The 25,852-nt window shown below is 37.5% G+C and overlaps 1 protein-coding gene across 6 annotated transcripts in view; it reads right to left on the bottom strand.

The window, feature by feature from the left end:
* Positions 1-25,852, bottom strand: part of usp25 (ubiquitin specific peptidase 25) — an 88,716-nt gene that overhangs the window by 44,129 nt on the left and 18,735 nt on the right. For 5 of the 6 annotated variants that reach the window (XM_062974996.1, XM_062974998.1, XM_062974999.1 and 2 more), the window contains exons 3-10: positions 24,899-25,043; positions 22,096-22,219; positions 17,358-17,520; positions 8,088-8,174; positions 6,575-6,712; positions 3,344-3,420; positions 2,994-3,067; positions 272-420 (exon numbers count right to left, since the gene is read on the bottom strand). In XM_062974996.1, coding sequence (XP_062831066.1) covers positions 272-420; positions 2,994-3,067; positions 3,344-3,420; positions 6,575-6,712; positions 8,088-8,174; positions 17,358-17,520; positions 22,096-22,219; positions 24,899-25,043 — 957 coding nt within the window. The remainder of the gene's footprint in view (positions 1-271; positions 421-2,993; positions 3,068-3,343; positions 3,421-6,574; positions 6,713-8,087; positions 8,175-17,357; positions 17,521-22,095; positions 22,220-24,898; positions 25,044-25,852) is intronic. The other variant, XM_062974997.1, reaches the window with a different exon arrangement.

The raw sequence follows: 25,852 nt of genomic DNA, 5'->3' as shown, positions 1-25,852 counted from the left end.
AAATAAACAGCCCATAAAATTATGCAAGTTGTCTCTTTTAAATATAACTTTAATAAAGGAAATAAGGGGGGAAGCATTCTGCATCCCACTGATCCAAATTAACATGCAATATGTGGCACTTTTAGTTTGGGCTGAAACAGAAGACACATCTTATCAGAGTAAATAAACAGGCTGCCAAAATATTTTGCATTTGTGTCATCCATATTTAAAACCCAGTCAGCATCACGGGAAGGGTTACAAATGTCTCCAGAAGCCTAAGCATATCACTCACCTCCTGGCCAGACTTCCCAGAATTTTCTGAGTGTAAGGATTCAATTTCCCCTTCGACCATGGCAGCTTCTAGGCACTCATGCAAATCTTTGAAGCCATTCACTTGAAGAGGGTACTGGCCAAACATTTCTGCATTTTCAAATTTCTTCCCTTATCAAAAGAGGGATGTGTTAAGATTTCAATAGTAAAACATGTATTCATGATTTATTCATCAAAATAGGCTTATCCTGCTCTATATCAGAAGATCTTGGGGTAGCATACACATGTAATCAATATAAACAATAGTAAAACAAATTGAATGATGAAATGTAAATAGATATATAGTAAGTTTAAATAGCATAAAACTACGGCAGAGATCATGTATCCACTCAGTTACAAATATATACCTCCTCTGGGGGGTTTTAAGTAAAGGTTGAATGCCCATCTGTAGGGAGTGCTTTGTATTTTCTTGCATGGCAGGGGGCTGAACTATATGGCACTGGTGGTCTCTTCCAACTCTATGATTCTGTTACTCTAATCCCATCTGAACTCCCAAATTCACCTTAAACAGCCAGCATCTACACCAAGAGATGGCAGGAAACATTATCCTGCCATACTCTAATCATCAGCAAAACAGACCTCTACTGCTTAGTGCAGCGGCTCACTGTTGAAGTAAGTCTGGATGCCACTATCAGAGCCATAGCACCATAATTGTGAATACATGGTATTAGTGAATATGGAGTGGTTATAAATCTGTGACTGTAAGTTATGAATCCATTACAGTAATACAGGAGGCCAGCCCATGTACATAAACATTTTAGAGTGAATCACTCAGATATCAAACAGTAATAAATATGGTGCACAACTGACATTCATTTGATTCCTTTTTAGATTACAACAAGATGGTTACATAAAATCTACCCAATAGTGCCCAAATAACTGGTGAAAGAAGGAAAACTCAATGTGACAGCCGGGACCTATGATAACATGTTGCAGAATTTCTCCACCTCTTAGTAAGAGAAGTTCTGGTTCACTCAGTGAGAAAAGAGGCTTTTAGATGGAAGAGAGGAGTTCTTTTTCCCCCAAACTACACTAAAGCAAGCTTCTCCTTTCATGCTATATTGTGCTATATGCAGCATGAATAAACTTAGAAATTAGTGAGAAGAGAGATTCTAGAAAAGGGAAATAATGTTTTTCCTCCTCTTAAAATATGCTTATAGAATACTGCTTTGAAAGTTGGACTAGGAAATTATGGTTCAAGGGAGCTCAGCCAGAATAACCACTGGGTCACATATTCATCCTAGTACAGCAGCAACATATGTATACCTGTACTAAAATCCCCTGGCCCCAAACCCCCAACAACAAACAAATTAGTTATTTATTTGTTCAGTCACTTCTGACTCTTTGTGACCTCATGGACCAGTCCACACCAGAGCTCCCTGTTGGCATCCATCCATCTTGCCCTTGGTCAGCCTCTCTTCTTTTCACTTTCCCCAACATCATTATCTTCTCCAAGCTTTCCTGTCTTCTCATTAGGTGACCAAAGTACTTCATCTTTGCCTCTAATATCCTTCCCTCCAGTGAGCAGTCAGGCATTATTTCCTGGAATATGGACTGATTTGATCTTCTTGCGGTCCAAGGCACTCTCAGAATTTTTCTCCAACACCACATTCCAAAAGCATCTATCTTCCTTCACTCAGCCTTCCTTATAGTCCAACTCTTACATCCATAGGTTACTACAGTGAATGCCAGTGCTTTAACTATGTGAACTTTTGTTGCCAGTGTGATGCCTCTACTCTTCACTATTTTATCGATATTGGTCATTGCTCTCCTCCCAAGAAGTAAACATCTTCTGATTTCCTGGCTGCAGCCTGCATCTGCAGTAATCTTCGCACCTAGAAATATAAAGTCTGTCACTGCCTCCACGTTTTCTCTATTTGCCAATTATCCATCAGTCTGGTTGCCATAATCTTGTTTTTTATGTTTAACTTCAACCCTGCTTTTGCACTTTTTTCTTTCACCTTGGTTATGAGGCTCCTCAACTCCTCTTCGCTTTCAGCCATCAAAGTGGCATCCATCTGCATATATAAGATCGTTAATGTTTCTCCCAGTAATTTTAACTCCAGTCTTGGATTCATCAAGTCCCGCACATCAAATGACATATTCTGCATAAAAGCTGAATAGGTAGGGTGAGAGTATACAGCCCTGCCCTACTCCTTTCCCAATCTCGAACCAGTCTGTTGTTCCGTGGTCTGTTCTTACTGTTGCTACTTGGTCCTTAGGAGACAAACAAGGTAACTTGGTATCCCTATGCCAACAAGAACTTGCCACTATACATAGGATCAAACCCCCATAAATAGGAGCAATTCCTCATTGACATCAAATAGAACTAGCAGATCTGAGGGCATTATGACAATGTGTAAGCTATCTTATCCTGAAATCGGGCTCCATGGTGGATAAACAGATCATAAAGAGTACTTTCCATAATCTGTTATGAAATGTTTGCAGACAACTTTGCAAATGTCAGTGGAATTTTAAGCCTGCAGTTTAACACATACTGTTAAGCAATGGCTTGTTCCATTTGAAGTTATCTGGAGGATGCCAAACATTTTTCTCAGATGTTCAAGTTTACATTTTATCTAAACAAACTTTTTGAAATAACATGTATGCACTATTTTTGTTCATCATTAAAATTCTGATGAAAGAAATGTGGTTACAAAAATGTTTCCACTCAAGAGCAGTACCTTCAAGAACTCCAACTGCTAGAAACCGCCCATAAAACAATTCTACCATCGGGTTCTTTGGCTTCTCTCCATCTCTAAAGAGACAATGAATGTTTTAAGAATATAAATCAAAAATATCTGTAGTTAAAAGAGTAATCTGCTTACTTAAAAAGTTAGTCTAAAAATCAGAACACAAATCCTTAAAGTATCATTCTATATTATTGGATTCACTGAAATAATTTCATGGCTATAAATGAGCAGCATATTAAATTCCTGAAACAAAACCACTCTGGGGATGGTGAGATTAAGCCCTCTTCAACCCCAAACAAGCTCTTGCAGAAACCCAGAATGTACTACTGGCTGTTACTTACTGTTCCTCTTCAGCTTTTATTTGGAAGGCATCTTCTAACCAGTCTAATAACTTATGCGTGAACTCACTGACATCTTGCTGTTGAGAGATAGTAAACAAACATACAATTATATCTACAATTGCAATAGATTCTGTACACTCTACAGATTTAATAATTGTAGATGTTAGTTCTGCTATGGCTAACACATATCCAAAAAGGCAAGTGATATCTCACTAGGAAAGATCACGATGTGATCTGGAAACATATAATGCTATCCAAGCAAAAGGACACTAAAAATTTCAAGATGAACTTGAATATAGTATTTTTATTCCAAGGAATTATACAGAAATCTAACTGTGGCTAAGAATATGGTATATTGTGCTACTCTTACAAATATTTGCATGGGAATGAAAATAACAGCAGTGGTAACATAACACAACTCCCGGCTTCCTGCTGGCATCAGAAGTGAATAAAATGTCATGTCCATCCAGGCTCGGAGGATCACTGCTGTCACGACAAACCACTTTCAAAGCAGCTGGAATCTTATACAGGATATTTTAGCATAAGGCATTGATATTACAGACATTGATATTGCTGGGGTTGCATTACAATACAACAAACAGAAACTTTACCAGGAACATTAGCTTGAGGCAGAAATAATGGCTCACTGCAAGCCCTGTCTGATTTTTCTGAAAACTGATTTGTCTGAAAACTGAAATACCATGCCCATAAGATGCCAAGAATAGAATAGATTAACTTTGTCATTGGACATCATACAACGAAATTAAATGCCACCCCAATAATATTATATAGGTAGAATTAAAAAAGAAAACACTCACCCTTCCACATTCTAATCACTATTGCACGACCCCTAATGTCACATCAGTGTGAAACCATAAAGTTCAATATAGTTACAGCTTAAGCATCAAAGAGTCCCCATTATCACCTATTTTTAAACTACGTTTCATGCCTACATAAAATCAGAAAACATTATTTCAATTCCTTGTGAGAAGGCAAAATACGGATTTTAAAAAACCAAACCAAAACAATACTAATGTTGTCTCTGGGATCACTTGACACTCTGTCAATGCTTTGTGCCATATGAAAACATAGATGAAAAATGGGTACAATTCATTGGAAAATTAGCCATAGCAACTCAAAAATTAAGAAAGACAGTTTGAGCAATTATCACATATACAGGATTCTGAACCAAGAGTATTAAACTGGTATCTTGCGCCATGTCACCAGTTGTGTAATTAGCTAAGAAAAAGATAGTCAAACTGAAGAAAACAAAACTGGAAATTTCACAAAGCTTCTGTTTGCTAAAGTGATCTATCCATACATTGCTTCTTCAACACATGTGAATAGCAGCACTTTGGGTTTTAAGAAAGTCTTGACAACTGGTTAATAAGGTACCAAAGAAATGGCAAGGATTATCCTTTCCTCAGTGAAGGAAACAACAGAAATTTTAGACAAATATGAAATCAATTTCAGAGCATTCCAGAGTCATAGAACTGAAGATGCATATCCTAGGTCTATCCTAATATTTTAATATTTTATTAAAGATCCTAGCTTGAGGGTTTCCATTTTCCAAAATGAATAAAAGTCAATGGTGAATGTATTTCTCAATGACAGCATCATCACTCCTCTCTTAATTCCTATGTTGTTGGTATCATGAATGTTTTTAAAAGGTCTGAGCCTAAACCCAATTAAACCTAAATATCAGGGACAGAGCAAGATGGTTCAAGATGAAAAGGAGAGTTACAATTCTGGTAAAGCCCGCTATGGCTGACAGAAGCTCTTATCTCTTTATATATGACAAAAAGAATGGAAATTACAGTAACAACTTGAACCATATAACCGTTTTTGTATGCTCAGTTTAACTAAGCTGTGAAATTAAGTAACATGTGATATGGCTGTAAATTCTGGCAAATATTGTGATATTGTTCCATTATCCGGGCGGAGGCCACAAAGGGACGCTAGACAGAGGATAGTCCATTTTATGGGGGAAAAGGGGTTGAAGGAGTTAAACCATCACTCCCCCGTTTCCTAATATTCCCCCACCCATGTTGCTGTCATTGTCGAAACATCCAAGGGAGGGATAACCAGTGAAAATGGGGAAAATAGTTTCTCTCCTCCAATCCGCCCCTCATAAAATGGACTATCCTTCTCTGTCTAGGCCCCCTTTTGGAGTCTGTCTCGATAATAGAACAGTACTAATATTGTTATAGACCAGGGATCCCCAAACTAAGGCCCATGGGCCAGATGTGGCCTTTCCAAGGTCGTTTGCCTGGCCGCCACCCTAAACTTTAGAGTCACCCTAAGTCTGAAATGACTTTACATAACAATCCTAATTAACTTGACTATCTCATCGGTCAAAAGCTTTCCACACTTTCCAATGAAATACTGATAAGTTTATGTTGGTTAAATGTATTCTTCATTTTAAATATTTTATTGTTCTTTCACCATCATCATCATTATTATTATTATTATTATTATTGCACTACAAATAAGATATGTGCAGTGTGCACAGGAATTGGTTCATTTTTTTTCAGACTATAGTTCGGCCCCCCAACAGTCTGAGGGACTGTTAATAGACGCTTGGCTTAAAAGATTTGAGGACCCCTGTTATAAACAGCAATCTTCATTGTGTTAGCATACTATGTATATGTTGACAGTATAATATTGTGTAAAAACTTTGGGTACAAATTATATACAATACATTTTGTAGATATTATTAATTATATTATTAGTTTTCCTTGATCCCGAGGATATCCTTGCAACTGTGTCATTTTGAGGAAAGTCCTTACTGATAGCATGTTTTTGTTTTGTTTTGTGTTTTTAAAAACTCATTCAAATGCTAACATGCATAACAGAGTTCATGGCTTATTTCTGCCTCGTCCTAAAATCAGAGTTATAGAGCACTTTTTCTATCAATAGTGGGTTAAAAACAACACTTTTAGTGGGTAACATAAACAGATTACAGAAATCTTTTGTTATGCTGACAGCTTCCTAAAACAGTTAAGCTTCCAACTGCTTTTTTGATAATGGGATAAAGGCATAAACAAGAAGATTTCCCTCTATGTGTAGGATCTACAGAAGTGCATGGAATTTGCTACATTAAGCAAATGCAATCTAATATTTGGATAGACTAATAAAATATATTATTGTAACCTCTTATTTTCATTATTTATTCAACTATAATTCTTACTGTTCTTCTATTGGAAGTAAAATAGAATACATTAACATTACCTGTTGGGAATCATTTGATTTGAATGCATCTTTAAGGATTTCAACAGCCCTTGATGGATCAACGTATTTTCTTTTTGAGCCAGCAAGAAGTGCAAATAGGTATCTTAGTTCACGCATAAAAGGCAAATTTCTATGTTCCTGTATTTGGAATAAGTTTAAGTAATATATTGTTACTTTATTATTTTCACTTTCTATTGCTACTCAATTAAATCTTCTGAATGAATAATGCATAGTGAAGCTACCTGAATATTGATCTATTAAACCATTACAAACCAAACAAACAAACTTTCTTTTCTAAATCAGGACTTTTAAACTTTTCCACTTATGATCCTTTTTGGCCCTATAAATATTTATATGAACATGGATATATAGGTACCATAATAAATAGCTACAAAATCAAGTATTTGCTGATAACAAATCAGGCTGATTTTCCTTCCTATGAAGTACAGCTGAAGCATCTTTAGCAGAGTCCACTGTAAACACTGCACAAGATATTATTGCAAATGTCTAAAACTGTCACTAGGTGGCATTCAGTGTTTTGGGGTCCTATTACTGAGCTAGGGGGAAAGCTCCTTTACAGTCTTCATGAGGTTACTATACAGTGACAAGTTTCACAGCTATTTAACATCTTGTTCTTCTTAGAAAAGTCATTTATGACTTCCACAATATCCTACAGTAATGACCACTCCCAACAAAATTATTTAAGACTCATTCTATTGCTTACTAGAGTTGCTATGACATATGTTTTATGATGAAAACACCACTCATAGCATCTTATATGGTATCAGGCGGGGAAGGTAAAGGTAAAGGTTTCCCCTGATGTTAAGTCCAGTCATGTCTGACTCTGGGGGTTGGTGCTCATCTCCATTTCTAAGCCGAAGAGCTGGCGTTGTCCATAGCCACCTCCAAGGTCATGTGGTTGGCATGACTGCATGGAGCGCCGTTACCTTCCCGCTGGGGTGGTACCTATTGATCTACTCATATTGGCATGTTTTCGAACTGCTAGGTTGGCAGAAGCTGGAGCTAACAGCGGGTGCTCACTCCCCTCCCCGGGTTTGAACCTGGGACCGTTCGGTCTGCAAGTTCAGCAGCTCAGCGCTTTAACACACTGAGCCACCGGAGGCTCCCAGGCGGGGAAAGCCTGACATAAATGCAATGGGATTTGCATTTTGCATTTTATCAAACCTCCTAGTTAGTATAGGTCTCCTCTGCTATCGGATCTTCCAGAGCATGAGCAGGGCCCTTTAGGATACACTTTCTGTTGCTCACCCCATAATTTTATTGCTAATCCTATTAGGGTTATCAGAGAATACCATTAATCCCACAAGAGTTATGGGAGAATGAATCTTTAGGTAGGGATCTTAATCTTGTTTCATAAATCTGGCAGGTTCCATGACATCACTCATTTTTAACATACCTGGACTTTCTACACCTATGATAAAACTAAGGGGGTTATTAAGCATTAAAAGAAGCACTGTGTTACCCAGTAAGCAATATGTATTTTTAGCTTTACCTTTTGGTTTCGGGGAAGATCTTGAGCACTTCCAGGTGGACTATAATTCAAAACTAGCCTTCGGAATTCTAGAAGATTAAATAACGACTGAAAAAGGAAAATTGGAATTTTAGGTTAACATATCAAAAGTTAAACTTTGTGTTGGATATTTACTCTACAATATACCAGAAAAATATAATGAAGTATAAAAGTGGTTCATATGTATTAACTCATAAAATGTGACTTTTCTGTTTGTTTTATTTTTTAAATGTCCCATACACTGAGTTGTACAATGAAATAACTGTATACAAGTTATGAATCATGTGTGTATAGACAAATAGGAAAAAATAGAAAAGTGGAAATTAAATACTTTACACTTAGAAGTTAAAACAGACAACAAGGAATGTAATCATCATTTGAACAAATATTACAAATATAATTAGATTAATAAAAAAATCTTAGGGCTGCATGTAGCAGTGTCATTCTTTTAGCACCCTGTTTCTATCATTGCCAGAATTGTTAATTCTAACACAAGTGTTATATCCATTTCTTTCTATTTGTGTGAACCACTACACTGTTTTCATGATTTTATCTTTGCATTATAGAAACTGTTCTGCTAGCAGAATCTGCAAGCTTTAATGCAACACCATCTCTTGTACTATTCCCACTGATATCATACAGGATATATCCCTTCAAGTGCTATTTTGACAGGAAATTATTACTATTATTATTATTATTATTATTATTATTATTATTATTATTATTATTAGTATAAATATCTTTTTTTCTCCCCATACGTACTCAAAGTGGCTTACAACTAAAAGCATTTCAGTACAACTTAAAATATACAAATATACAAATATTAAAATAGTATTAAACATTAATATTAAAACAATCCAGGTTAAAATCATAAAAGCATATCAAATCACATCACAAAAGCACAGCAGCCCTTGATGATCTCAAACATCTTCATCTTTAAAAGCCTGCCTGAAAATAAAGGTTTTAGCCTGCTGCCAAAAGAACAGCAGTGAGGTGGCCATTCTGGCTTCCCTGGGCAGGAAGTTCCAGAGTTGAACCACTAAGAAGGCCCACTCTCTCGTTCCCACCAACCAAGCTTGAAATGGAGGTGGGACCGAGAGAAGGGCATCTCCTGAAGATCTCAGGGTCTGGGCAAGTTCATACTTGGGGAAGTGGTCGGCCAAATAGCCTGGACCGTAACCATCTAGGGCTTTAAACCAGCACTTTGAATTGTGCCCGGAAACAGACTGGCAGCCAGTAGAGCTGCTTCAACAGGGGGATTGTCCTCTCCCTGTAGTCAGCCCCAGTGAGCAACCTGGCTGCAGCTCTTTGGACCAGCTAAAGTTTCCGAGCACTCTTCAGAGGCAGCCCCACGTACAGCATATTACATATTACTAAGGCATGTTCCACCATGGCCAGATCTTGCTTTACAAGCAACAGGCACAGTTGGCACACAAGTTGTAATTGTGCAAAGGCCCTCCTGGCCACCGCCGATACCTGGGCCTCCAGGTTCAATAACAAGTCCAACAGGACCCCCAATGCCAAGTTCAGAAGGATCATTGTCCACATGTAAACTAGAAATCCAACATTCATCTTATCTTATACTGAAAAACAAAGACTGATCTTATCAAAAGTCATTTATAGGAATCAGATATATGTAAGACAGGCAATACTAATACAACTTTCCAAAGCAGGTAGTAAGGCCAAAATTACCATAACTCTTGAACAACTCAGGCCTAGGTGACTTATAAAACTGCTTCCCCTGTATAAATCCATTAGACTTACCCACATGGATGCATTAGAATTTTAAGGATCTTCAGAGTGGGCATGAATGTGCTACAATTTATGTAATCTGATCCGGTAACAATAAAAAGTCTGTCTTTGTGATGACGCCTACACGTTGCTTGGAGGCATCAAAAGCAATGTGTTTCCAATCATTATTTAAGATGCTTATCTTTCTACAGGAATTTCCTGAGCCTAAGTGCTGATTTTGTAAGCCCTGTATTGTCAGACAGAAACACATTACTGTTTTTTATTTAGTTTTTATGTAGGCTTTAAAATTGCAAACTCTTACTTGTTTTTAATTTACTATAAAAATGATTGAAACAAAATGTTATGAAGCAGCTGTAAAAAGATATTTTACAGACTGAAAAGTTACATGAAAGTGAAAGCTTAGTTGGTTGAAGTTTATATCTTCCCAAATATCATGAAAGCATCAATTCAAGTTCAGAAAATAATATATCATAGAGCTAAATCCAGCATGATGCTTGAAACAGTACTGAGATTTCTGGCTTTTCCTTCTCCCATCCATGTGGCACCAAAAATTGTTTTTTTGGGGGGTGAAGGGTGGGGGATCCAGCTTTCCATATCAGGTTTGAGGAGTGCTTCATCAGCAGATAGAAGAAAACTGTAGTCCCACATAATGCTGGATCTTAGATCTTGATTCAATTGATAGTTCCTCTGTAACAAATGCCCCAAAGAACTAGCCTCCCAAGTGGAATATGGTAGCAAACTCTGTTTGGATAATGTTCCATAGCTCTAATTATGAAGAGCACATTCCGATGTGACGCATGTGGGTCAGATGTAAATGGCATACAGATTGGCAATGTATGTTTTCAGATGCCTGTGAGTAACATCCAACATATTACAACTGTTTGTAGTGATCTGAACACTATGACTACAGTGAACACTAATTTTCATTACCATGCAGCATTTGAAAGTCAGCTTAAACAGCACAAAATAAATTCTTTGCTAAAGCATTACAAGTAAAGCATTACAAACGTAACCTGTTTCAAGTGATATTCAGCATATGAAAATTATGACAAATCTATTTAGTAGATGAAGCAGGCTTGTTCCTTGCTGCTCTTGAGGCTAGAACACAAAGCAACGGATTGAAGCCTCAGGAAAAGATATACCACGTCCTAGTGATATGAGCTGATTGACAGTGAAATATGCTAAATAGGAGTATGGTGCAGTTCCCTTCTATGGCGGTTTTTAAAACAGAGGCTGGATAGCCATCTGTTGAGAGGTCTTTGATTGTGTATTTCCGTATGGCAGGGGGTTGGGCTGTGTGTTTATGATTCTAGTACTCTTTTCATCCCCCGCTTAACATTTTAGACCAGTGTCTCTGCTCAACAGAAAATTAATTACAAATGGTTTCATTTGCCTGATTTAGATATGCTGCACCCCGCAAACTACATCTACAGTGACATCAGGTGCCATAGCAACCATACATTAAAAAGTTGTGGGATAGCAGCTTCCTAGCAACACAGTAGTTCTAGCACCGTGAGCTGAAAAAAGGATCATTTATTTTGGGAATATGAGAGTTAAACAACCCAACTCTGCAAGCAGGCATGTGGCCGGGGGAGGGGGGGGGGTTGAGGGGCTTCAGCCCCCCCCCCCCCCGGAATTCTCAGGGTGGTCAGGGTGGTCCACAAGAAGGCCTTACATTTATTATTTAAACTGTTATGTTTATTCATATCATGATCTGACCACCATGCTCAATATATCCCATATGCATGGGGGTATTGGGATAATGATACAAAAGGTTTGCTAGGGCAGACCCCCTCCCGCTGAGACTCAGCCCCCCCCCCCCACAAACAAAATCCCAGCCCCTCCCGAAACAAAATCCTGGCTACGAGCCTGTCTGCATGTTAACTATGAGTAAGCCCTGCTAAATTCATTGATGTTTTCAGGTTATTGTAAGAAAAGCTTACAACATTTAAGACATATGAATTAACTAGCCCTGTGGCATCCGGAGAGACTTCAAATATTACCAAGGTTCATAATTATGATTTCTCACCTTCTGCTGTCACTCTGACATAGAGACTTGAACCTCAACTTAGTCATTTGTGGCCTACATGGTTTTTCAATCTCAAAATGGAAAAAAACAAAAACAAAAATTGCCATTCATAGAGTATAGGAAAGACCGAAAAGAGATTATGAATCGATAGTTGATTATGTTGGCCACGATTGTGTTTTGCCTTGTTTGTCATCAGTAATGGACTGGATGTGAGTAAACAAATTAAATTGAACACATACAACAGAGGTGCTCCTGGTCAGTCAAAGATCAGGAAAAGAATTTCAATAGGCTTTCACTGAGGATAAAAATTGCAGTTTGAATGCAGGTTATGACTTATAAAACCTTACATGGTTCATGTTTGTGGGGGTCTTTTTAAAAATAGAAGGTGACTTCCAGTGTTTAGTGAAAAAAATCCCACAAGCAAGAATCAGGCTCACAGGGCAAAATCAAATCAGACCACCAAGAGGCCTCAAAAACTAGCAGTGGCCATTTATTTGGCCACTGTTTTGTAAAAAAATAAAAATAAAAATGTGAGTATAGATGTGCCCCTCTCTCCCTTGAAGATTGACCACCCCTGAATGATCAAAGGGATTCACATGATCGAGGGGAAAAAAGACAGGGAAATAACTGCATGATTATAGAGGTATCATGAACTGCAAAACAATATTTTAATTTCCTTCTATTCACATTAGGCCACTGGGGAAAAAAAGGCAAAGTCTCTATAACTCAGAATTCTCATAAACAGAAGGATTAACTAATAATAGATCAGAAAGAGAAACACATGCATATCTATATTCTCCAGTATCCTACAGCTGGAATAATTGAAGTAGTTTCCTTAGAGACCATGCATGATTTAGAAGAAAGTAGTAAAGAGTTTTTAAAAAGTAAAAGCATCAACAGATTTGTGCCAGATGTTATGTGTTGTCAACAGAAGTATAAGTTACTGCTATTGGCTGACAGGGAAACAGTCTATAATAAATCATAAAAGATTATGTTGAATCCTATATAAGGTTGTAAGATTTTTTCCGAATATTTTTTATTAAAAGTTTATTAGAAAAGTAGGGGAGGGAAGACAAGGGAATGAAAAGGAGAATTTTGGGGATAATAGATTAATTACTGATTACTTGCATCTTTATAAGTGTCTGTTTATCAAGAGAAGAAAACAAAGAGGGTGAAGGTTGTTGAGGAATGAGAATTCTTTCACAAAATTATCATTGTTACAGCAATGTAGATATTATTAAGCATTGGGCATTATTAGTTTCATTACTAAATTGGAAGATGAATCATGTAAGAAAAACTAGGTTTCAAACTACACATCCATAAAACCAGCATGCCAGGAAGCCACAAGAAAATAGAATGTTCGATAAATTTATTTTCACCATGAAAAATTTTCATTCCTGCATGGTGGAAAAGAATGATAGGAATTTTGATTTCCTGGCAGATGAGAACCTACTAACTGAACAAAAATAAACTTTTGGCTTGTGCTGTAAGTGATGAAAGACAAAGGAAATGATTCACAAAAGCAAATATCAATAAAATTAAACTCCATGAAGACAAATTTCCAAAGGGAAACTGGTAACACTAGTGTTAGGTTTGTTTTCGTTTGATCTTAGTACTATTCCACAGCACGTCACTGATTAATGAAGGCAACATTACACAGTGTTGACCTCTATTAAAATGTTTCAGGTTTCAAAGACCCCTGGGGAAAGCATGAAATATTGTCACACAGTTGATGCAACCTAAGGAGCCTATCAATCCTGGGGTTAAATAAATACTGTAGTAGGTAATGCCCAAATTTATCCCACATGAAATACACTGTGATAGTTAGCAGGAATGTTAACCCCCTCTAGTTATTAAACAAACAGGACAAGAATATGTATTACTGTAACCACAAAACTGCTACATTATACTAAAATTTTAAACAAAATATTATTAGATTTTCAGATAATTATTCTGCTTCAGATTTTCACCTAGTATGTAATGGACAGCAAGTCTCATTATGCCTCTACAACTTGGCTGTACTTTAATATATTTCTGTGGAACTGAAATGTATTTTTGAATCTCTAGAGAAAATTCAGTCTTCACTTTTTAGAGAGAGACACTGCAAGGTATTGAGGGTGCAAGTGAATACTACAGAGACATAACAATGTTTAGGAAGAACTGCTACACAGTAGGCATAGCCCTTCTCACTTTCATATAGCAGCCCACATAATTTTACAGAAATTATTAAAATATATAATAACTGGGAAGAATGTCTCTGATGGTACATAACAACTATAGTACAGTATGGTACAATAGAGTGTGGAAGATTTATTTTTTAAATGTATCTGCTGCTTTAGTAGACATTTTGAAACAATAATAAAGCTATAATAAAATATAGAAATATAAAACTGTCAAGGGTCAGATGCCAATTAGAGAACAAAAACAGAGTTTATTAAAGGAACAGGCCAAAAACAAGCCACAAACCTAAAAAAGGGCTTAAAACACTTAACTTTCAGTGTTATTAAGCAGTTTAAACAAAAATTATGCCAAAATTGCGAATTGACAAATAAACTGGATTATTCAGGGAAAAAATCCAGATTAAACACAAAGTCCTTTAAACTAGCTCAAAAGTTCTGAGCAGACTTAGAATAAGCAGCTAAAGTAAAGTAAAAAGCTTAGAAGCTTCAAAAAACTTCCCAAAGTCTCAAACTAGCAATAGTAACTCAAAAACCCCAAACGGAAGCCCAAACTGGGCGAAAAAGCTCTCTATTGAGAACAACTCATTAAACAAAATCGGAGACTGCTGCAAGGCAACCACCAGACCCAGGAAAGCTGGTGCGAAAGGGAAGCGGCGCCAAGCCGCTGCGGAGGCAAGCACCAGGCTGAGGAATTAAAGGGGCAGAACAAGCAGGCGTCGTCAAACCGGTCTGGAGTCGAAACAGGAGGAGCAGCGATAACCCGCTACAAGAGCACAGGCAAAACCAAGTGCCCAAGGAGCAAAACGAAGGGACGTCGTCAAGTCGGTCCAGGGTCAGGAAAGGAGACAGGGACAGGGTCGGAAGGCAAGCCAGGAGTCAGGAGCCGTTGGTAGACTCAAATTAGAGAGCGACGCTGTGGAGTGAAGGCAGAAGCAGAGTCGATTTCCAGTCCAAGGTCCAGGGGTTGTAGTCATCAATTCAAGGTCCACGAAACAGGATGGCACAGAGAGCCAACACTACGAAGGCGAACAGCAGCTAATGTAAATCAGTAACAACAGTGCAGTCCAGGAAAACCCACACAGTTCCAGCCCTCCGCTGTGGAGTAACCCGGATTAACTTACATCTGAAGCAAAGTCCCAGTCCAGTCTTCAATAACACATACAGGAATCCCAGTGGCACCCAGCAACACCTTGCCACATGCAAAGTAAAGTGGCCAACCATTCCCAATTTATCCAGGTCTCCCTGGGCGTCTAAACCATCAACGCCCAAAGAGCAGGTGTCCAAACTTCTTAATCCGAATCAGAACTCCACACAGCTAACGCCCTTGGGTCAGGCATTCCGAATTCTTCATCAGAGTCCCAACAATCCTGCCCACGCTCAGCTCCATCCACACCTGTGGTCCCATCCTCACTCCTCCAAGCAGACCAAGTGGGGTCTGCTTCTGAAGGTACCCAAGCTTCCCCAGTGTCAGCAGTTTCCATGGGCCCCGATTCCTCCCCAGGCATCTCCCGTACCCGTACCCAGTCAGTGCCCACATCCTCTGCCACCACCTGTTCCCCAGCATCCATTTCTTCCACAGACTCCACATCTGAATCCTCCTCAGAAGATCCCCCATCAACCTCCCTGATCCTCTTCCTGTGCAAATACTCCAACGAGACCTCCTCGCGAGGGTTTTTCCTTCCTCTCCTGATCCCACCACTATTATTCACAGTCCCCGAAGGCGCAGTCACAACAAAAACACTATTTAAAAATAAAGCAATAGTATTTTAAATGACAAAAGTATACAGTCAAAAACCTAGAAAAGTAGGATGTGACCTTTCTAAAAAATCCTTCTGGACAGTTCCATAAATAATCCCTGGAAAAGAAACACTTGACAAGATGTTAAAGTGATTTTAAAATCAAAGTGAGTTTCAGGGAAGTTATTTCCACTTTTAAAACAGCATCATTGAACATGAAAGCAGTATGTTCTATGCTTTAACAAATGCAGAGAACCATAACTTACATACTTGTTTTTATGCTTGTGACATGTGATTACCTTATGCCTATTTGTAAAGAACAGTGACTGGACATAACATAATTTGTGAATCCATACATTACTGAAGCATGGTTCTGTTTCTAGTAGTCAAGACTTTATTGGTAGGAGTCTTGAAAATACACACATCGGGCAGGTCTATCAGCTAGAGGAATCCTGAACACTTAAATACAAGGGGGACAGTCCTTGCAAGCAGCAGCAAACAGTGCTAACAACAAATCAAATCACCTACTAAATAAGTGGGAAACTAGCAACCCTGTGTTCAGCTTGTGGTTTTTCGGGGCTCTATTTTTTGGTTTGTTTTGGTAGTGCAAACTCTATCAGGTATGTGAGTATGACAGAGACAGGGAGCATCAGGACAGAAAACAGACTCTCAATAGCCATCTGGCAATAAATTACCCTGCCACCCAATGGAATGGAGTAGGAAAAAGGATCACTTCGTTGCCAATTACAATCTATCTGCCTCCCCACCCCCACCCCATCCCCTTTAGAACCAAATATAATTGTTTGGTTTTCAAGCTAGGTATTACGCTCCTGAGAACAGATACAGCAGCAGCAGCAGCAGAAATGAATTTTGTTCTGGCAGTCTTAGCTTGTTGGACATGCTTAATTCACTGCAAGTAAACTTAGGTATAATGTACAGTGTGTACTGCTCTACTTGCCAATTTTATGTCTTGATTAGTAAGCTAGTTTTTTATAGGGATGCTACAATAAGTAAATGTATTTAGGATGCTATAGAATGGTTTCCTGGTAAATCAGGAGAGTGTGAACTGAAGAGGCATGCTTTTCAATGTTGTTGCGTAGGTTCAGAGACAATCTTGCTTTTCAGATTATGGGTTAAGGCTCTTTGTTTCTTTTGTTTACATGGTTCCTGCTGATGCAACAAACAAACATGGGTGTAAAATGTTTTTATTTTCATATTGGACTCAGGGAAAAATTCTTTGTGTGTGTGATCATTATTTTGCTACGTGACATAGTTGTTTTCAAGGCAGCTTTGCATTTTAATTTATATTTACTTTTTTTCATCCAGGAGACAGTGTAGTTTCTGTTCAATGTTTCAGTGAACTCTATCTCCAGCGACTCCATTCCTCTATTCCATCAGCCTCAACAGACAGTAAAAAATACTACAAATATTCAGCCTTTTCAACTTCATTTTAGTAAAGCAGCATATTTTTACTCATTATTTCCAGTATGTTAGCTGATTTGTAAAAACAATGGTCCAACATTTTAAAAATACATATAAAGTATGGAACTATTACCTGTATAACTGCACTAAACCAGCATGTGTTGCCAACGTTTTTTAATCCCACTGGGCAATTATCTTGGCGTTTTCTATCATACGGGTTTGGAGAATCACTCCATACTTCTGGATGTGTCCTTTTCAGGCTTGCCTTGTTTTCTGCTATGCTGGCTTCTAAAACTCTTGGAAAGAAAACAAAATAATGAGGCAAATGAACAGTAACGACATTAAAGCTTATGCTAGAACAGAAAACACAATTCCATAAATTACATAGATTTCCATAAATCACAGATTTTCCATACAACAATAAAAAGTACTGATTTTAGCCAACATCATACTAAGTAAAAGCACAAGCAATCTTTATGATTTAACACTAATACATACATCCAAGTATCTGCATACAAAATTTAAGACTTGTTTCTTGAAAGAAAAAAAACAGAGAAATAATAAACTGTGAGGAGAAAAGGAAATATTCCTACTTTCAACAAATCACATCACTGTCAAAAAGCCATCCAATTTTCTTGAGTGAATTTTAAAGACTTTATTGGCAATAGCACAAATAACTATATTAGTATCTGCCAGCAATTTTGACATAGGTATGCACACAATGCAAAAGCAGCAAGTTCACACATGAAGTGCTGATGCAATAAACAATGTGTATTAAGTTCATGACATGTCTCTATTTTTTTAAGCAGAGATGGTATGTGAGATGTAATCTGTTAACAGAGCATAGAAGTAATTTACAGGTTTTTAGAGTTCTTTTCAAAAGTACTTTATTCAGGGAACTTTGCCATATAAATGGCACTGGGCCAAAATATCTTAAAAACCTAGTTCTTCCATATGAATCTGTTTGAATTCCAAATTCTCAGTAGAAGCCCTGTTGCATATCCCTCCACCTTGAGAGATGGTACATGTGACAAGGCTTGCCCTGTAGCAACCCTAGTGACTGTGAAGGTCCCTCCCATGAGACATCAGGCTGGTTCCATGTCTACTAGATTTTGGAAGACAGCTAGGAACGGGCTTTAATTCTTAGATTTAGGCGTGGCTATTGTAGCTGCTTTTTAAGTGTCTCAAGCTTTAAATATTTGCTCAGAAGAATTTTAGTCTGTTTATAAGTAATTTTATGTATGGATTTAACATTTTAAATATTTTTTTGCTAATTGTATATTGTCTCAAGGGCCCTAATGTCTTGAGCAGAGGTAGACAAATGACTTAACTCAAATGAATAAGTAATATAGAAACAAAAAAGAAGCCACTATCATTGCAGTCAAGCAACTTGACTGCCACATATCAGTGAAAACACATATGAACCTAAGAGGTATTATAGTTGGTGTGAATGCTGCAGAAACTGTTCTTTAATAGCATTAAAACATTATTACAAAAATTGAATACATGACTGCATGATAAAAAAGGAATGACCAATATAAACTGAGCCATCTCTAAAAGATGGATACAGGGCTCTGATAAGGGAAATATCAGAAAGAGGTCTTTTCTCTCGAGAAATAGAATTTCTCTTTGTTCTAGGCAAGGAAAAAGCTATTTCCCACTAACTGAGAAAGGGAAATATATTTGTATAAACACTAGCTGTGCCCGGCCACGCGTTGCTGTGGCCAAGTATGGTGTTATGGGAAATAAAGTATTGAGGAATTGGTGGTAGTTAAGGTAAAGGGTAAACGTTTTCCCCTGACATTAAGTCCAGTCATGTCTGACTCAGAGTGTTGGTGCTCATCCCCATTTCTAAGCCGAAGAGCCGGCGTTGTCCGTAGACTCCTCCAAGGTCATGTGGGATGACTGCATGGAGCGGCGTTACCTTCCCACCGGAGCAGTACCTATTGATGCACTCACATTTACATGTTTTTGAACTTCTGGGTTGGCAGAAGCTGAGGCTAACAGTGGGGGCTCTGTCAGTTCCCCCAATTCAAACCTGCGGCCTTTCGGTCCAGAAGTTCAGCAGCTCAGCGCTTTAACATGCTGTGGCATCAGGGGACATTATTTCCTAAAGGTTGTGAATATGCAATATTTCTGATTGGTTTTTTTTTTGTCTGTTGGAGGCAAGTATGAATGCTGCAATTAGGAAAAATGATTAGGATGTAATGGCCTTGCAGATTTAAAGCCTAGCTGTTTCCTCCCTGAGTGATTTGTTTGTTGGGAGGTGTTAGCTGGCCCTGATTGTTTCCTGTCTGGAATTACCTTGTTTTCAGAGTGGTGTTGTTTGTGATATTTTATATGCTTCTACTGTCTGTGGCCCTGAGAAAACAGAGGATTGGCCAGACTTTGATGATGGGAATCCTTTGTTGGGAGGTGTTAGCTGGCCCTGATTGTTTTCTGTGTGGAATTCCCCTATTTTCAGAGTGTTGTTCTTTATTTAGTGTTCTGATTTTAGAGATTGTATTGTTCTGTTTTATTATACCACATTAATTTTTATATATTCTGATTTTAGTGTTTTTGAATACTTGGAGCCAGATTGTATTCATTTTCACGGTTGACCGCAACACAATAATAATAATAATAATAATAATAATAATAATAATAATAGTAAGGATAGTAATGATAGTAATAATAATGACTTTGGTAATACATAGTGCTTCACTGCCTTCTCAGCTTCCTTTCTGGAAGAATCCTTTCTTGGGAGGTGTTAGCTGGCCCTGATTGTTTCCTTTGTGGAATTTCCAATTTCCTTGCTTTATTTACTTTCTTTATTTCTTTATTACTGTCCTGGTTTTAGAGATTATATTGTTCTGCATTATTCTATCCTAGAAATTATTTCATATCAAAGTAGAATCTCACTTATCCAACATTAGATTATACAATGTTCTGGATTATCCAACACAGTCTGCCTTTTCATAATCAATGTTTTTGTAGTCAGTGTTTCAAATTCATTGTGATATTTTACTGGTAAATTTGTAAATACAGTACAGTAGAGTCTCACTTATCCAACATAAGTGGGCTGGCAAAATGTTGGATAACCGAATATGTTGGATAATAAGGAGGCATTAAGGAAAAGCCTATTAAATATCAAATTAGGTTATGATTTTACAAATGAAACACCAAAACATCATGTTAGACAACAAATTTGGCAGAAAAAGTAGTTCAATACGCAGTAATGCTATGTAGTAATTACTGTATTTATGAATTTAGCACCAAAATATCACGATATATTGAAAACATTGACTACAAAAATGCGTTGGATAATCCAGAACGTTGGATAAGCGAGTGTTGGATAAGTGAGGCTCTACTGTAATTACTACATAGCATTACTGCGCATGGAACTACCTTTTCTGTCAAATTTGTTGTATAATATGATGTTTTGATGCTTAATTTGTATAACGATTACCTAATTTGATGTTTAATCAGCTTTTCCTGAATCCCTTCTTGTTATCCAATATATTTACTTATCCTGCCGGCCTGTTTATGTTGGATAAGTGAGAGTCTACTGTATATTGATCATCTTATATTATCTGCTTAGAACTGGATTATATGAGGCCTTCTTCACAGCTGTATAAAATGCACACGGAAGTGGATTATATGGTAGTGTGGAGTCAAGATAATCCAGTGCAAAGCAGATAATATATGATTATAAATGGGTTATATAGCTGTGTGGAAGGGCCTTGAGTCTACACTGCCATATAATCCAGTGCAAATGAGATAATCTGTGGAAGAAGTCTAAGTAAGGCCTAAATCTGCCTCTCCCCTAACTGAAACCTGGCTGTCCCTTGGTTGCTAGGCAACCAAGTGGGCAGAGATTAGCCCTCTAAACTGGCAGCAATTGGATAAAAAAATTATTGCTCTCCCTCTAATTAGGACTTTATTTTTCTTTTCTTTTTGTTATATCAACCTTGAGGCGTGGATGATGGGTTGTGTTGTCAAATTTTGAGGTTGGGGGGCCTGTACTTTTGTTGTTTTGTGAATCGCCGTGATGCCATCACTCTTTTATATATATAGATGAGAAATGGGCCATGTGTCAGCTGTTACACTATCCACTGCTGGCATCCTGCTTTGAACTAAACTAAAACGTTTTCTAAGCCCAATCTAAAGTCATCTATACTGTGAGCTGTAGGAGAGGACAGGAACAACAAAAGCTGGAAAAAACAGTAATGGTAGAGATGCATATATGGGAAGATGAAGAGAACAAAACAAGCATGGAAAGGAACGAAGCCAAAGGGCATTTGCCATTTAAATATGCATTAACAGCATCTCAATCCTACGTACATGACAATAATGTAGGAGGGTGTGATCATTTCACAAGAAGCCTACATCTCTTGGACAGCCAATCATTTGATGTATAGAGCCACACTAATTTTCTTATCCTGAAATATTCTGGAATCTCAGTTATACAAATTTAACCATGAATTATTTTCTGCAGAACTACAGCAATGAACAGTCATATACTGAATCAATGTTTCAGTCTACTGAATCAAGTGGCGAATGCTAACTAAGTAAATCCATTCATTTAATGGGTCTACTTTAGGTAGCTCTGTAATTTAATTTAGATTTCAATTAATTAGCTTTGATGAAGTATGATTTCAGTAAATGGAACATATAAAAACAAAATTTCAAGACACCACAAGAGCCGCTTTGAGTCCCCTTTGGGAAGATAAAGTAGGGTACAAATACAAATAACAACAACAACAACAACAAATAATATAGGATATACTGTGGAGGTAAATATTTAAATATTTAAATGAAAGAAAGAAAAACAATGCAACAGACTTTTTAAAACATTTATTTCTCTTAATGTATTAGTCTTATTTCTTTACCTGCTAATGGCTTGTTCTTCATCTGTTATTCCCGTCTCCCTGAAGGCCCTGTTTGATTCTTCCAAACTGAGGGCAATTGCCCTCTGAAGATCATCTTTATCATCCCCTGTGAGATCAATCACATCTGAAAAGTAAAACTGTATCTCTTAAAATTAAAAATGAACAAATAAAAAGTAAGAGTCCTTTTAGAAGATGAAGCTAGTTTAAATCATTATCTCTTTGTTTCATTTGTTGAACATATCATTCACCCCAGTGCTGTCTTAGTATTTCTCATAACTTGGTACATTAACTAGGTTTGCTTAAGTGTGGCATTATAAACCATGGTTTTATATATATGCAATCTCAAATCTTGCTCCTTCCTTATCATGTGCTCATTTGGAAAGGTAGACTACTGACATTAATAATAGACTAAACCAAACCAGTGAACTACAACTTGTTGTCTATTAAAAACAAACAAAAAATCATGGTGATGATGACATCGACAATGACAGCAAACTCTGGTTATCCCAGAGTTTGAATCTGGCCCTAGTAGTAGACTGTGTGTTTGTTACCTAATGTCTCGCCTAGCAATGAACAGAGAAACTCATCACAAGGTTGGCCACAAGGTAACAAACTGGTCAAGGTAACTGAGAACAACTATGGTGAAGAATCTACATTCACAGAGAGGCTAAGTATTCTAAGAGGGAAAAAACTATATCCAAAATATTTCCAAAGCAATAATTCAAATGTAAACAAGAGCTATTCTCTCCCCCCCCCCCAGCTCAGCGCCTTTTTTAATGCATCTGTTTCAAATTGTTTTAATTCTATAAACTGTCTTCAAATGTAGTTTGGGGGGAAGGTGTGGCATAAAGTGGTGGTGGGGAGAGCCTACGTATGTGTGTATGTTTGGAGCATCATTCAATAGTGGATTAAAAAATCCAACAGATAGTCTAATACAGAAAAGCTGACCATGAATTATGGCTTGAACAGGATCAGACTCTTATGACTGCCCAAATCAGATCCTTTAAAGCAAGCTTTTCACATTATTAGAGCATTTCATTCATTTGTTCCAGAAAACAGTATCTCTTTAAGCAGCTGTCAACACACAGGTCAGTGCTTGTCTATCCCAGGTGCGTTCCAAAGAATTATTCTCTTCTTCCCTTTACTTCAGCAAGTATTTTATCACTATAGACAATGTTTTCCATTGTTAGACCTACAGAACCTGCCAAAATGTGACAAGGTCAAATTTTACTGGCTTTCACAATGGATAAATACATTCTTCTTTTCCTTGTTCCTGAACAACATGTTTTATTCCAAAGTGTGTTCCTTCACCAATATTGTGTGTGTGTGTGTGTGTGTGTGTGTGTGTGGCAATAGCTCATAGTCAGTCCTTCACATTCATAGGTTCTACACTGACAATTTTGATTATTCGTGAGTCTGTCCCCTACACCCATGTCCAATGTTTTGGCTGCCATGTGAACATTTATACAGCAGCTCTGTCCTCAGGAAGTGAGGGGAGTCAAGAGATCACTGTTCATGCCATGTCTAGTTCCAGAAGGCGCAACTGCTCTGTAAACATTCACACAGCAGCCCCATCTTTAGGAAGGGTACTAGGGAACTTTTTGGAAGGCAGTGGCAGTGCTGACAGTGAAGTCTCATCTCACACTCGCCTCTTTAGGCTGGGGCTGCCATGTTAACTTTCATGGGCCAGTCCCATCTTCAGGAGCTAGGTGTAACACACATGTCTGTTTTGCCTGGTACCTTCTTTCCTTTGTGTAGGTTTAACAGGCATAAGTGCCACACAAGAGGAGGAGGAGAAGGAAGAAGAGGAGGCCCCATATGTCACTTTACCTGCCCTTGAATCCTGGTTCCTTTTTGTCTTCTTGCACACCATGTGTGCCAGTTTTGCCTAGGCAAAGGAAAGAAAGTCCCAAGCCAAACAGACACATATAGAATGCAGGAAGCAGAGTAGTTAGACTCCACAGGGTAAATGAAGTGGTGACAACACATGTGTCCTGCTCCTTCTCTTCTTCTGGTGTGCTGCAAGTATCTATAATCTTTGTGCAACAACCTTAAAGGTTTATTCACAAGTACAGCATACTTGTGACAGCACAAATGAAAGCACTGGAAACAAGTGATAAGAATGTAATACAAGAAACTCACCTAAACAAAAAACATTGAATAATTCTACCTAGCTGCTTAATGCTTTAAAATAATTATCTATTTGAAAACATTTAATAATGTTTGCAGGTGGGGCTATAAAGACAGTAGATCATTTATCCTTTGGGATTAAAGAAATCCCAATACCTAGAATTTATTATTAATCTCAAAGGCCAAATGCAAGTAATTACCTTCATTACTTAAGAATACTCTTATGGCTGCTTTTAATTATAGAACATTGGTAAACAATAGGGAATTAAAGGCTTTATAGTGGAACAGAATTCTGAGTCATGGAGCTATGGGTTTTAAATAGGTATTCTTGCAACTTCTGAGAGGCCAAGAAGAGCATCTGCCCACAATAGAGATAACATGGGGAAAGTAATATATATGACGAAATGTAAAGAGCACCACTAGCATCCTGAAGTAGGTTCAGAAACTAAAAAATATCTGGTATATTTTCTGAAGCACTGATAAACATGCTTTCACAATGAAAGAATTTTTAAGACTAAAAAAGTCTAGTGAAACTATATTATCAAACAAAATACAAAATCTGTAAGTATTATAAAAGACATAATGTAATGTATTACACTGGAGTGGGAGCAAATTTATTTCACATGGTTTTACATGGGTTTATTTTTCAGTTATAAAGAAAAAGGACACTTACTTGTATCTGCCTGGCTTCCTACACTGATGTATCTGTCATTGCCAGGAAGAGCCGTCTGATAGTACGTTGTCTCTTCTTGTTGAGGTATCTTAGCATTCTTTGCTGTGAGGAAAGCTACAGCTAATTCCAAACTCCCATTGCTATCCTTTAAATGTACAAGAAGAAATGTATCAGTATGCTATTACATTATGAACTAGCTTGCATATGACCAGCTTCCAACATCAAGTTTAGGAACACTTCATTCTTCCACTTTGCATTTGCACGCTTACAATATAATCTTACTAGTAAGGGCTTCTTTATTTTAATTTGTTGTATTTACATGCTGTCCTGCAAAATAGGTGAAAAGTACAAATGATATATTAGAAGAGAATGGATGTATCAATAGTTCCTTTCCACTAAATAGAAAACTGAGAGAATATAACCACCAGACAGAAAATGTAAAGTCCTTAGATTAGTTAACGTAGATTGTTGGTAGTTTGCAGTTATTTTTTTAAAATGTTTAGGATGTAGTAATATTATTTTAGAAAAGGTATTTTAATCTTTTGTTGTTGGTTATGTTGGTTTGTTTTTGCATGTTTGTATGTAAGTTTTGTTTTAATATCTCTAAATAAAAAGTAATTGCAAAAAAGTACAAATGATATAATAGGTCTTGAGAAAACTGATTTTGTAATAAAATCATGCTCAAGATAAATGTTTCTGTCTGCTATAAAAGTGGAAGCAACAGGGAGTTCATGCCATAAACAGGGTCACAAAAGCGAGAAGGAAGACTAGGTGGTGACAAGATGCAGAAGTTTAAGGGATAGCAAAAGAAAAGAGCCATCCGTAAACTAATCTCATCAACAAAGACTCTTTTCTTGTCTGTGTTTCTAATTGGCTAGCAGGTCACATGAAGAGAGAGGTCAAAGTTTATATTATTTGGAAATGATTGTAATCTCAGACAAGTTCCCAATAAAT

The sequence above is a fragment of the Anolis carolinensis genome, chromosome 3, assembly GCF_035594765.1.
Source record: "Anolis carolinensis isolate JA03-04 chromosome 3, rAnoCar3.1.pri, whole genome shotgun sequence".
Taxonomy (NCBI): Eukaryota; Metazoa; Chordata; class Lepidosauria; order Squamata; family Dactyloidae; genus Anolis; species Anolis carolinensis.
Note: the sequence above shows the minus strand (reverse complement) of the source record. Positions and strands in the feature narration are given on the sequence as shown.